This window comes from Solenopsis invicta, chromosome 16 (assembly GCF_016802725.1).
Source record: "Solenopsis invicta isolate M01_SB chromosome 16, UNIL_Sinv_3.0, whole genome shotgun sequence".
In the NCBI taxonomy this organism is placed as follows: domain Eukaryota; kingdom Metazoa; phylum Arthropoda; class Insecta; order Hymenoptera; family Formicidae; genus Solenopsis; species Solenopsis invicta.
Window position 1 is genome coordinate 24,297,923 of NC_052679.1, and position 15,000 is coordinate 24,312,922.

At 31.8% G+C, this 15,000-nt stretch overlaps 2 protein-coding genes across 9 annotated transcripts; both read right to left on the reverse strand.

Annotated features, from left to right (window-relative positions):
- Positions 1-1,781: 1,781 nt before the first annotated feature.
- On the reverse strand, positions 1,782-9,030 carry LOC105206308 (glucose dehydrogenase [FAD, quinone]). The gene is made up of 2 exons (XM_011175812.3): positions 3,151-9,030; positions 1,782-3,037 (listed from the first exon to the last, which is right to left on the reverse strand). The coding sequence occupies exons 1-2, from the start codon at positions 4,948-4,950 to the stop codon at positions 2,894-2,896; spliced, it is 1,944 nt and encodes a 647-aa protein (XP_011174114.2). The 5' UTR covers positions 4,951-9,030; the 3' UTR covers positions 1,782-2,893.
- Positions 9,031-10,481: 1,451 nt separating this feature from the next.
- Positions 10,482-14,241, reverse strand: LOC105202814. Of its 8 annotated transcripts, XM_039458196.1 has the most exons (3): positions 13,877-14,238; positions 13,616-13,769; positions 10,482-13,242 (listed from the first exon to the last, which is right to left on the reverse strand). In XM_039458196.1, exon 3 carries the CDS (start codon positions 13,092-13,094, stop codon positions 12,405-12,407), a length of 690 nt encoding a protein of 229 aa, XP_039314130.1. In that variant the 5' UTR covers positions 13,095-13,242; positions 13,616-13,769; positions 13,877-14,238; the 3' UTR covers positions 10,482-12,404. The 8 variants fall into 8 exon arrangements, 6 of the variants coding, with proteins under 6 accessions (XP_039314130.1, XP_025990742.2, XP_039314131.1 ...); XR_003268697.2 differs by having other exon boundaries at positions 10,482-11,278; positions 12,050-14,238; XR_003268698.2 differs by having other exon boundaries at positions 10,482-11,301; positions 12,050-14,238.
- Between the last annotated feature and the right edge of the window lie 759 nt (positions 14,242-15,000).

The window sequence follows — 15,000 nt, forward strand, 5'->3', positions numbered from 1 at the left end:
TTTTTATCTGACAATAAAATATTATCTACTCTCTTTTAATTGTATAATTAATATACTTTTATCTCTTTCATATAGTAAATGTGATTATTTGTGACATGCTTGTGATTTTTACGAGAAGTAAAAATCTAATCTGCTTACGATTTCGTTCCATTATTAGGAATGGTAAAAATCATGCTTTTTTAAAGAATAAAACATTGTGTTATTTTTTTGTTTAAAACACAATGTTTTTTAATTATAAATAAATAAATAGAAGTTTCAACAAATAAATTAAATAAATATACTTACCAATGCAAACCTGCGCGCTTCTTACAAGAGTGTGGTGACAAAGTAGTACCAACTTTCTTAATTTTTAATTAAATATATTAATAATAGTGTCCTATTCTGGAATTTTTTAATGTAACACATAAACAGATGGTTTAAACTAAACTAAGAATAGTATATACAACAAAGAATAGTATATATAACAATATATACAAGTAAATATTTTTAAATAATTAAACTAAAAATAGTTTTGCAAAATTTGCTGTAGCCTCTCTTTACAAGTTTTATAACGACGTCCATAAAGATGTAAGTCAATTAACAAGATCTAGAAATATTAGAATACGTTAGGATCATGATCTTAAAAACTACAGTCTTAATATTACCGATTTTATATATGCTGTCAATTATTAATTTTTATGAATATATAATAAAATCAAGGTTTGCTTACACCAACTGAAAAAAAATGAGTCCTGAATATGTAACAGAGAAAACAACAGACAATGATACCGACAATAAAGGAAATATATAAAATACATCTACCCTCTTTTTTGATTTTCTACTAAATTACAAAAAATTTAAACGCATGCTGTTACTATTTAAAACATGTTTTAAATAGTATTGAAAAAACAGTATTAAAAAAGCAAAAATACGTGATTTAAACATATGTTTTAAAGTGCAATAGAATAAATATGTTTAGTCTACTTACGTATATTATTTTTTTTATATACAATTATGTCAATTTTATGTTACATATTACGTTTTATGTTTTAATGTAAGAACTTAGTAATACTAAATTTAGTTTGATTTGTGTGTAAAAATTAAAAAAAATATATATGTTACATGATCAATGATTGCACTCAACAAAGAAAAACAGCTTTATTGCAATTTAGGAGCAATAATTTTTAGGACTTTGGTTTTTAGTAAAAACAAATAAACATTAAAAAATAAAGTTAACATAATTAAATATTTTTTGTAAATATATTTTGAAATATATAAAAAAGTATATTTAATTACTAAAAAATTTATACTTGATTATTAAAATCTAAATAATAGAATTAAAGACATAACATTTGTTTATGTGTGTATATATATATATATATATATATATATATATATATATATATATATATGTGTGTGTGTGTTTTTAATATTGCTATAAGATATATTGGATATTATTGTAACATTATATATTAAAAAAAAAAATTCTTTTTTTATATTTACAAGAAATAAACAATATATACAAGTAAAAATATGCATACCATATTCTAAAATTTATAAAAATATGTTTAAAATAAATGTTTATTTATATCAGTATAATGTTTAATAGATTTCAAACATAAATGTTTTGAGTATTACAATCCTTATTATAAAAATCATATGGAATAAATAAAAATCATATAAAACAAATAAAAATTGTATGGAAACAGATTTGTTCATAAAACATTAATGACATTATATCCATTTCTCTAAATATTATTCATAATAGATCGATTATGTTACACAATTAATTACACAATTAACTTGAACAATTTCTTTTTTATTTCATTTAGTTTTGATTGGTGTAGTTACATAAAATAGTTGGAGCGTGTAGAAGTATTAAAGATATCATATCATATCTTTATTGATTCACCGCTTCGTTTCAAACACGAGGAACAAAAGTGCTCTGTTCATAAAGAATTTAAATAAAACGTACAGAAATTTACTGCATGTTTAACTATTCTTAATTCTAGCAAAAGGTTCAAGCTAAAAATTACGTCAGATTTAATATAAAAATAACATCATGAAAAACCATATCCTTTCGAAGATCCTTATTTATCTTATTTCAGCGATTGACGGATTCGGATTTACCATAATACTCGATACCTTGTTATCTTATCATATCGGAAGCAAAGCAATTAAGGTAAAGTGATTCATTGCATTACTTATGTATAAACAAACACATCGCACATTTGCGTACTTAAACGCTTACATTTCCAATAAATAAATTGTTGTATCATACAAATGTCTAAATGAGGAACGGCAAAATTTTTTGTAGCCTAGACAACAGACTTCATTCTATAATAAAAATAGAACCAAAATGTAAAATCTTAATCCATTGATGGGCAATTTCGACGAACATTTTATAATTCTACACGTTTTTTATTTATTTACTGCTAACTTTTATTACATTTTAAATGTCTTGTATGATGTATCGATATGTAATGTAATACAAAATGCATAAAAATGATTGAAATACTTTTGATTTTACCACATATACGAACTAAGCGAAATGTTTAAGTGTAAAAAAATAAAATTTACTGCAACAGCGATAAAATACATTTAGAATCTGTTCTTTACTTCTTCTCCGTTCAACCATAAAATTGTTTGATGAGAAGCAAAATTAATTAGTTTCCAAAGTCTATAAAGAATATATCTTTTTTTATATTCTTCCGTAGAAATATTTGCTTAACATGTGCGTTTTATACATCGATCTATATTTATGACATATATCATTATTTAGATCATGCTTCTTAAGCTTTAACTTTTGACATGTAAGGTCATTACAATCATTAAAAAGAAAAAAATGTGTTTTCAAAAAAAAGTTTGCTGTCAACGGAATATATACCTGTACATTCATAGTACTTTACGTTTATTAATTGTTCAAATATCCCCAATCTTCTTTGACCATGTCTGCCAGCTTCTCGGCAATCATATAGATAGGTACATTTGTGTGCGCCGATATAATCTCGGGCATAATAGAACCGTCTGCTACTCTCAGTCCTTCAACACCGATCACCTACGTGTACACAAATTTGTATATTATAAACTAACGTGTGTGTGTTTAGATCAATGAAATATTTGTTACAAATATAAGAATAAGTACTCTACAGTGCATCTTTCAACAAATACCTTTAATCTAGGATCGACGACTGCAGTTGGATCTCCTCTCGGTCCCATCTTGCAAGTACCAGTATAATGAAAGCTTGCGAAAGTCGCCGTTCTTACTGCACACTCCCAATAATCATCAGAGTCATATTGATAGTTTTCGCATCCGGGAAAAGTATCGTTCGACAATTGTGAACCAAACATCTGCATTGTTTTCGTCTGACCGACGGTTATTGCAGCTCTAATGCCAGCAATCATCGTTTTAACATCTTCTGGATCATCAAAGTAATTCGGAACAATCTCGGGTTTAACATTAATGTCATTGGCTAGTAGTCTTATTCGTCCACGACTCTTTGGTTTTAACAACATTGGTAGTATGCTCCAACCGTAATTGCTACTATATTTCTGCCATATCTGACTCATTTGATTGTTGAAACCCATTAAAGTTGAAAGAATAATATTTCCTTTAAATGCAGTACCGATAAAAACCATTTCCACGTTTGGCAAACCGTCACGTTTCTTGGAATTTTTGGTGTCAATGAAAGCGATAGCCTCACACCCTCCCGGGATTGTAAATGGTCCTCTGCGTTCCATCAGAAAGTCTCTCATATACGGAAGAGTGGGATTTATCATGTCGAACAGTCGGAGACTTATCGGCTCATTCACTATCCACGTTAGCCCGCCAAAAGCTACGTGGTCCATCAAATTTTCACCCACTGGCAAGTCCTGAACAGTTTTTATTCCAAGCTCGCTAAGGTGTTTTGCCGGTCCAATGCCAGACATCATCAATAATTGTGGTGATCCGATGGTACCCGCGCTCAAAATTACCTCTTTGCTTGCAAACACTTGGATAATTTGACGATTTTTGATAAACTCTACACCAATCGCCCGATTCGTACGTTGATCGATCAGGATTTTTCTCACCATGCTTTCGCGTGTCACATGAAGATTGGGACGATTTCTTGCAGGATGTAAATAAGCTCTGTTGCTGCTCATACGAGTGCCATTTACAGTCGTGGTCTGCAAATACGAGAATCCTATCATATTTTCTCCGTTATAGTCCAACACCGGATATCCCAACTCTTTGCCGGCTTCTAGGAAGGCCTCTGCCAATAGCGTATGGAATTTTGGGTAAGAGATATGCAACGGTCCCTGAGTTCCGTGATAAGCAGTATCCGATTGTAGCTCTGGGATATCTACGGTTTCCAGCTTTTTAAAATATTTGAGAACATCCTTGTAAACCCAGCCTACATTTCCCATTTTAGCCCATCGATTGTAATCCTTGGCACCGCCTCTGGTTGCAATCATGTAATTTAATACGCTGCTGCCACCAACCACTTTTCCTGTAGGCCAATTACACTTATTGTTACTCATACCAAGACAGTATTTGTTGGATGTTTTTGTTTGGTATTTCCAATTAATATCATTGCTGAACTGCAGCTTGGAGGCAAAAAGCGGGATGTCCATCAGCAAATTTTCGTTAGATCCAGCTTCGATCAACAACACTTTAATCTTGCGAATCTCACTTAATCTTGCAGCTATCGTAGCGCCAGCCGTACCGGCGCCAATTACTATGAAATCGTACATTGTTCCAAATTGCGGAATCACGTCAGGCACCTCCTCATTCATATCACGTTGACCTTGCATCAGGAAGTTCAAGGCTCCAATACCTATTCCAAGTATATTTGTTAACTCGTGTTCGCTTACATCATTGCCATAAAGACTACGGTATCGTTTCGGTTGCGGTTGTCCACTTGACTTCGGCAAAATGATTACGATGATGACACTGAGAAAGTAAAGAAGTCTCGGAATCTTGAACGACATATCTAAGAAGGAATTGACTATCGAACGTGTCCCGAGTAGAGCGCGATAATAAAGGATTGTTTGTTAACGCCTGATATATATACCCCGAAAACGTCCATGTTTTCGAGGTCCATGCAACGAGGTTCCAGGATTGCGTAAGAATCGTAAAAATCAGCGAATAACACAAACAACATTATTATGCACTGGATGAAAAAGCCGGCGAAATAATCCTGAGAAAAAAGAAAGAAACATGAGAAAAAAGAAAGAAACATCAGTAGGCTAGTATTACTTTGAGGAGCCGCTTGTGTCTGACTCGATCCGTTCCCTACTCTTCTAGTATGGTGCATAATGTCACAAGCGGTTCTCCAGCACAGCGAGAAATATTAATACATTCAACGTCAAAATTATTATTTTAATGTCAATTTGATGTCGATTCTATTATCATTCTCGCTGGGATAGTGAGACACAGGCCCGTCCATTCCTACTACATTTACTATTCTGTTTATACTACAGACAGCTACCTGAAGCGGTTTGTTTTTTACCCATCCCGGACGTGCCTTTTACTACTACTACTACAACTATTACGGAGTCTTGTGTCATAGCCGATTACATATATTTTTTTCTACTGTATGATTTATATCTTTATCCGAAGTGACACATACATTTTATGATTTCATTTTACGACTTTTTATTTCTTACGATCTGTTTTTAAGGCAACCAAGGAATGATTTAATCTTAATCGTGAAAGCCAATTTCACGTTAGCCTCTGTGATTAGACTAATATAAATATACAGAGAGAGTAAATAAAATATCTAAAATGTATCAATAAATTAGAATTACAACTTCTACATTATTTTATTATTTTGAATTAAAACTGAAATTTTTACTGCGTTCTCTCATTTCTTAAATAAGTATTCAGGCTCATTTATTATTTATTACAGGTTCAATAATACATGCAATTTTAAACACACGTACACACACACACACACACACTCCTATATAAGAACAATCTATCAATCAGAATATATAGATAATGCATATATGGACAAGAGAACATGTACCAAAACTTGATATATAATTGATTTATTTAAATAAGATTATGTAAATAATTACATTTATAAAAATATATATTAAGTATTTTACTCAAAAAGAGCGGCCGAGATGTTACCACAATTCAGAGGCAGTGAAATAAAGGATTGAAATAAGTATCAAATAAAAGATCTCGTTGAGCTAAAAACAAATTTATGTATAAATTTTATTTTGTATCGATTTTTTGTTCTAAAGTTATAGGGTTTCCAAAATTCCAAATTTAAAACAGTATTCTATTATGTAGCACAGCCGTATTATTATTATACAAATTAAGCCTGTCTTATATTTCTATACAATTAAATTAACAGATTTCAACGTTATTTCTTTTCTTTTTGTATACGAAAAATTGATTCGTGGTATTATCAATAACAAACTAATTACAAGTACAAAATTTTAATTGAAACTTTTGAGTTTCCGATTTTTTGTTAACATTTTAATGCAATTTCTTAGTGGAAAATCCAGTGAAAAATCATAAGCTTTCAAATGAGTTCTTATATGTCGTAAAATACCAATGTTTTTATAGTTTTTTGAATTAAAAACTTTCAATTTTTTAATATGCTAATTGTACATATTAGGATTGCAATTTACAAGAAAAAAATGTGGAAATTTTATTCTTGCTTTTCAAAAATTTGTTTTTAACAGATATTATATTAAAAAACATAAATGTAGGAACTATTAGTTTTTATTTTTTTAATAATTAAGCAAATCGTGCTTTAAGCATTAATTCATGCCTTTAATATTAATACAGTGCAATATTTAGTTTCCGAAAAATAAGTAAGTGTCATTTTAAAAGGGCTATTTGCTCGTATTAACAACTTTCCTTTACTGTGCAATAAACAATAATCACAAATATCTCAGGAGTAAAAATATATTTTACTTAAACTGCTGATATATCTCTACGTTGTTAAATATGGACATTAGTATGTTCTATTAATATCTCACATATGTGTAGACTTCTATAGAATGCCTTTAAGGTATTTCAATATCCCGATAGAATATCTGGACAAAATTCTATAGATTTTTTTTTTCTTTAGATCTTTTTATTTTTATTTGCACGTTTGGTCTCTACTTCTGTTTCTCGCTTCTCTCATTTAATAAATATGACAGTCTCCTCTCACTTAATAAATATAATAGTGTTTTTTAATTTTTCAATACATCTGTATGCACGCTTCTTTGAAACATCCAACAACACTTTCTCACATTCACTTTAATCATATATCTTCAGACATATTGTCTCTTCACGTTTCGACACTTACAGTTTATTGCGAGAAGAATCGTACTACTTCGATCTGCTCTTGTCTAGTTAAGCTATCGCTTTAGATACAAAGAACGACACCTAAACGGAGCCGTTTCAAAAGAATCGTGCAATCCACTCGTAAATGGAAGGAAAAGGTAAAAGATACGACAGTTACAATCTTGAAGGATAGGTCAATGAAAACGTCGAAAATATTATAATAATGAACTCATTGTTACTCATTGTCACATCAACCTTCGACATATGTATCTAATATTAATATGCCGAAAAATTATTTTCACGTAATTTCGAAAAAAAAAGGTAGATTTCGAATAAAATGAAAGAAAGAATTAACGGCCACAATCCAAGTATGTTGACATTATTTGTCGTCATTTTATCGTCAAAATGTCATCAAAAATGTTATATTGACATTGAAGTGATAATAAATAACATCAGCTTGTTACCTACGAAAGAGAAACGTAACCATAAAATATTTTTTAATATTATGTAAATACATAATTATGACATACAGTGCAATATTAATAATATTCTGTATATTAGACTTTTTCCTTTGTAATTATACTTTTTTGTAATTTTTTTTAATTATGCAAATTTTATAAATATAATAACCATGGTAATCCACTTAATGAGGTAGGCAAATCACATAAAATTAGTCCAGCACGGAACATGTGCTGATAAAACATGATCTGCTTGGATAATTAAAGAAAAACTGTAAAAACCCTATATTTTATACGTTTATATGTTTTTTGTATAAAAATCTGTTAAAAATAATTTTTTCGAAAACAAGAATGAAATCTACACAATTTTTTTGCAAATTGCAAGTTTAAACAATAATAATTAGTGTACTAATGATAATATTAGATCATTCTACATATTTGCAATCTCATTCTATTTAGTGCTATTTTAAACCGAATACACAATGATATATAAAACACAAACTTTATATGTTTTAATTATTGTAACTTATAAACTTAATTATAAAATTTCTCACATTAACAAAAATATATTTAAAACGTAGTTAATTACATATACATTACAAGAAAACACTCAAATAACATCAGGTCCAAAATCACATCATACACGTCTTAACCGACTTAGGTAACCGATTCACGCTTTTAAATGCTATAAACTGCGTTTTAGTGGAACTTTTAGTTCAGGCTGTAGAGCTTAGCAAAGTTCGTAAAAAAAATCCGACAAATGTCAAAATCTTATAAAAATTTTGCCAAGTTGTACAGCGTGAAATAAAAATTGCACACAATGCAATTTACAGTATCTGAAAGCGTAAATCTTTACCTTTATTTGTTGAGCACTGCAATTTTTTTTACTGAGTTATTTAGCATTAAAGCAAAACTGGTTCTTTTCTTTGATGTTGAATAAATTGGTAAATAAAAATCGTACAACGCTCAACAAGTATGCAAATTAAAGATAAAGATTCATGTTTTCGAGCGCTGTAAACTGCATTTGTGTGCGACTTTTAATTCACGTCAAATAAAATTGCAAAGTTTGTAATAAATTTTGCCGTAAACAATCTTTATTTTTAGTATAGCTCCGTAAAAAATCAGGTGATTATTACTGGTTATACCCATTTTTTATAAAAACGTGATTTGTTTCGACGGATGTTTACGTTCGAAAGCATAAATCTTTATTTTGAATTTACATACTTGTTGAGCGTTGTACGATTTTTATTCACCGATTTATTTAACATTGAAAAAAGGAACCATTTTTGCTTCAATGCTGAATAACTCAGTAAAAAAAAATTGTACAATGCTCAACAAATACGCAAATTAAAGATAAATATACACGCTTTTAAATACTGTAAACTGCATTTGTGTGCGATTTTTATTTCACGCTGTACAACTTGGCAAAATTTTTATAAGATTTTGACATTTGTCGGATTTTTTTACAAACTTTGCAAAACTCTACCGCAAAATAAAAATTCCACAAAAATGCGGTTTATAACATTCAAAAGCGTGAATCTTTACCATTAATTTGCGTATTTGTTGAGCGTTGCACGATTTTTATTTACTAAATTATCCAACATTGAAGCAAAAGAGGCCATTTTTGCTTTGGTGTTGTCTAACTCAGTTAAAAGAAATTGTACAACGCTCAACAAAAATGTAAATTAAAAGTGAAGACGCTTTTAAATTCCGCTGTAAACCGCATTTGTATGCAATTTTTATTTTGCCTTGTGGAGCTTTGCAAAGTTTGTAAAAAATTTTGAGAAAATTTGATGCATCTCCATTTAAATCCACATAACTTCGTAAACAATCTTTAAATCGTTTAATGACTTATCAAAACTAAGAATTTCAAGCTTTAAAATGCTTATTTAAAATTTTTTTACGATTATTTTTGTCAAAGTTACACTCTTAAATTACGTCTATTTTTTGGAGTCAGAATAGGTGATCCCTTAATTTTGGTGTTGGTCGAGTGTATAATATTTATCAATTTTTATGATTTTTGTATTGTAATATGCCAGCAGATTAGCAATAACTGTGCCAGCATTTAAATTGTGCTCTTCAAATCAGATCTACCGATATAAATTTAAACTAGTCTAATGACAATTTGACAATAAATTCTGCTCGATTTCCATTATCAATTTCTATCAATTTGCTAAACTGCGTATAGAGCTGTTCTGCTTCTGTCATCAATTTGCTGATAAGAGCTACATATAAACAGAATTATTATATTGCTGAAAACATGCTATCAATTGATAATATAATTATATTACAATTAGATTACGATTAGTTGTAACAGCTACACTTGTTAAAGTTGGGGTAACTATGTAAATCGTTGCAAAATACTATGTTCTCATGATTCTTTTATATGAACTAACGAAAAGTAACATTGTTGTTTTATTATATTAAAGCAATTTTAATACTGTCTCCCTGTACACATAAAATATAAAGTAAAAACAATATGTTAAAATAGAAGAATATATTATACTTTGTCTTATATTTTACAAATTGGAAATAACCAATTTTTTCTAAAAACATATTCAAGTATTAAGCAAATATTTATAATCAATTCTTATTTTAAGATAATCTTAAATAGCGTTTTAAAATACCCTGTGATTGGTTAATGACATTTTAAGATAATACTTAAGACTATCTTAAATATAAAAATCGACTATGAATAGCGGTCTCAAAATATCTACATATATATCGCGTATGTTCTGAGATCAATGCGGGCAATTTAAGCACATCAAAAATTTCGCTTTTATCAAAATTTATTTACATTCGTTAGTTTTAATATTATAATTATAATTATATCGCTTGCAAATTGTTTATTTTTTATTTCACGTATGCGATACACGACGACGCCTTGATACCTTGCTCATCCTAGGTCGGTACCCTGACATAATAACATTTAGGGAATGATTCCCTGAACGTGTGTGCTCGTAAATTCGCAATGTCGTCTGAGAGGAATCAATGAACTCTTTGAGAGAAATCGCTTACGCATAAAGTGTTCTAAGCATGATATTATATAATAAAAATAGTTCACATATTTTGAATTATAATATGTAACCATTGTAGCCTAATGGCTTAACGCATAAGTCGCATAATAATCGCATAATAATAATAATAATCCTTCACAACGCATAATAATCGCATAATTATCATAATAATCGTTTACAACACATAATAATAATAATAATCGCATAATAATAATCCTTTACAATGGGTCTTAAATGATAGTGTAAGATGTAGAGCATTGCTATTGCTCGATCAATAAGAAACATAAATGATTGACTGTTCTCTTTATCTGTCCTGATGGAGTTTTGATAGTAACAGTCCGCAATACTCCCATGTTCGTCTGGATGGATTATCACGACCCTGCCCATTGTCCATCGGGTACATGGCATGCCTATTCTTGTCTTTAATGAGAACAATAATCCCCGACGTCGAGTTTCGGCCCATTCTTGGCTCATTTACTACACATTTGCAATTCGTTCAGGTATTCAAGCCTCCAACGCGTCCAGAAATCCTGTCGCATTTCACTGGTATGCTGCAAGGTAAATAATTGATTGACTGGAACAGATAACAGGTCGCCCGCCGGAAGGGCCGTTAGAGATTGCCGATTAGTGAGCCGGTGATAATATAAATAAGTCGTTCGGGTTTAGGAGAGAGAAGAATCCTGATCATCTTCATGCAATAATATCTGCAGATACATTTTTTCAATGTCCTCGTTAATGACAATTTATATACGTGAAATCTAATTAAATACGAAAATAGCTTGTCCTTAAGGGGCCCATTATTATATTATTCAGAGACACGCCGGATTGCTGCAGATATAAATCGTATCCTTCTCGTGATAGATTGATTTGCCTTACAAAAAATAACGACAATGTCGCTCCAAAGCCGATTAATAATTCAATGGAGAGAGAAAAAAACACGGTAAATGAAAAATCGAAATCCGCTAGTCTAATGTTCATAGATATATCAATTAAATTTCGTGGAAAGGTCCCGAGTGGTATCAGATCCATGATGGCCGGAATAATTAAACACATGAGATCGTTGCAAAAGTTATTGTAAGCTGACTGTATAGGGCTATACTCTTCGAAACTATGTTCATCGCATTAATCGCGCCGATCAGTACCGAATGTGTTCATAGGTATATATTTAAACGTCGCACAATACGTTTAGTTATAAAATTAGCTGTCGCATAAGTGTCCAGTAACGCACGACACCGGATGGGCTCGCATTTGCACTATGGATATACCATCGCAATTGTTAATAATTAAGGCGTTATTTTATAAGATATTAATACGAGGCTTACTTTTTAACTTGCAGACCAGTTAATCATACCGATTGAAAGATGTTCGTTTTCGTATCGATTTTGTTCTTCATCATGAAGAAGCGTGTTATGCCGCTTTTGACAAATCGAGCAGCTAGAGAATTTGCAAGGATGATCTTTGTGAGATCGCATACAATTGTAGCAAAGCTTTGCATTTTTTACCGTTTTAATGCGTTTAGGTATTGGCAGTTGTTTAAACTCATCGCATAGGTGGAGTGCTGTTTTGTTTTGCACACCACGCAATTACGCCCATTTAACACAAAGGTTTTGTCCTCTGACTGGAATCGCTTCCTTTTGATAGGAGGATCACCCTTGCATTTCACAGTCTCCGTCGCCTTTATAATACTTTTTCGCGTCTCAACGCGCACACCGCTGCCGTTTTGTATAAAAAATCGTACATTTGGTCAAGCTTTGGAAACTCATTTCTTTCAAGAGTTGCTTCCCACTTTTCTAACGTCGCTTTCGGCAATTTATTTTCTAATATATGGACGACTATCTCAGGTGCGACAGAAACTCCTAGCGCGCTTAAAGACGCAATATGCTGCTGCGCGTCGTCTGCAAGTATTGACAAACTATTCGTTGTTTCCTCTTCTAACGCAGGCAAATTTAGGATTCCCGAAAGATGCCGAGATATTAAAATACGCTTTACCTCGTACGGACGCTCAAGCAACTTAATAGGTCTTCTTTCTACCATGCTTCCATTATTAGATTGCGCTTCCTCGTTCGACACGTTAGCGCCCACACTCGAAGCGTTCGCCGCATTTAAGGTATTTTCGATTCTGCCCGCGAGAATATAGAAACGTTCTTGAATGTCTGCGAATTCGTCTGTATGCGCGTCGCTCGGATCCAGCACCGCGAGCTCGTCACTATACTCCTCGTAGGCATGATACAATTCAGTCAAACGTGCGCCCCGTAATCTCAATTCGACGCCGTTGATTTTATCTTTATCGAGGAGGTTACTTAAGTTGATAATCTTAGATTTTAAAGATGTTCTTTTTTGAATAAGAAGTTTAGCTCTATCGACCATTGTTTCGATATTAGGAACAGGATTGAAATCGAACAATTTCCTTCTGATTCGGCTATGTTATACGAGTAGTTGTGATTGATGTCCCATTGATCCAATTCCATCAAAATGCATCAGACTGCTACCACCAATGCATCTTCGTGCAGAGTCCCTGATCTCACAAAAAGTACCAAAATGTTCTGAGGTCAATGAGGGCAACTTAATATACAATACTAAAAGTTTAGCTTGATAATTATTTAGAATACGGGCATCACTTTAAATTTCGATAAAATTAGACTTATTCTATCACATACTAACAAAGAAAACTTAGTAAAAATTAATTTTGTTGTAAAGCAGGCGTCTGTTGCCTGCTTTAATTTAAAGCGTATTTTACACTCATCAATTTGGTAAAGCAAAAAATTTTAAAAATAATTTTATGAAATCTCATCAATTATTAAAGAGAAAGATTTTAATATTATCATATTTTAAACATACGAGTGTATTTTATATAATTAAAACAAAGCATAATTTCAAATTTGGCGCACTTTTTCTAGCACGGCACATACACAGCGCATACTCAGTTTGTTACATTACGCCGAGATGACAGGTTTCCTAACCTAAATAGTTGTCAACTTTAACGATTTATATCTCGCTTTGCGAGGCAGAGCGGCAATTATTTCTGCCAGATTCGTTCATTTCCTGCAAAAACACGTCATATAAGCCCAATTTTATCGAAATTTGAGGTGACGCCCATATTCTACATAATTACCCGAATTGTGTCTATGTTTTACTTGACTACTACGTACGCGATCTACGATGACGCCTAGGGGCCTCGCTCACCCTGAGTTAGTACCCTGACACACGACAACGCCTAGGGGATGATTCCCTGAGTCGTGTGTGCTTGCGGACTTGCGACGTTACCTGTAGATATTTCTTTTGTCGAACTAACTTTACGCGCTTTAACTCGTTAATGCGTCTGACTTCGAATGTTGTCGTTGAAGATATTAGAAGAAATGAAAAATCAAGTCTCGCCTCTCCTCACGATTTTCAGATCCTTATTAGCGAGTGACATGACTGGACAAACACGTTACAACAAGATTTTTCGTGCACTACGCGCGATAGAGCAATTGAGTATTTGTTTTTCATGCACTTGTGTGCACGTACACTGCCCGTCATTGATTTGACGGGTCATAGTAGATGGCTGACTTACCGACGTCATAGTCTAACATATCCAATATATGCTAGACTGTGGCGTCGGTAAGTCAGCCATCTACAATAACTTGTCGAATCAATGACGGGCAGTGTATGTGTGTATACACGCAGTGCGCAGGCGTACATATACACACGTACGTGCTCACACACACGCAACTGAGACTTTCGCTTTGTTACAGCGTAGATCAGTTCTGAATGAATTTTTATCCTTAATTTTAGTCTTGTGTATCGTATGTACACGCTCACTGCGTGTACATGAGTACATGATGATATTTACAATCCTTTAACACCGAAAAAAGATTATTAAAGACCAGCTAACCTTACGAGAGTTTGTGACTGTTAAATTTGAAATGATAAACTGATAATATAGTACTAATTTTATGATTTATTGTTAGTCTGATGTTTCATAGATATGTTTATGTATTTGAAAATTTTCGTTTTTTATTAAAAACTGCAGTTTTAATGTTAACATCCAAGTTTGATTGTCGACAGAGATAATAAATGATCAAAAAAAATTGAAATTTTGAAGCAATATATATGATGTTACTGCATTATAAGTATGCATACTTGTTTATGAAATATTTGTATAATAAAAAATCAAGATTTTAATAATGTATTACTCAAATATTTATGTTAACAATCATATAGTCGATAACGTCATTGCTCTTCAATTACCGCTGCGCCCCTGAAGCCTCCGTGACAGCCACAAAAATTTATC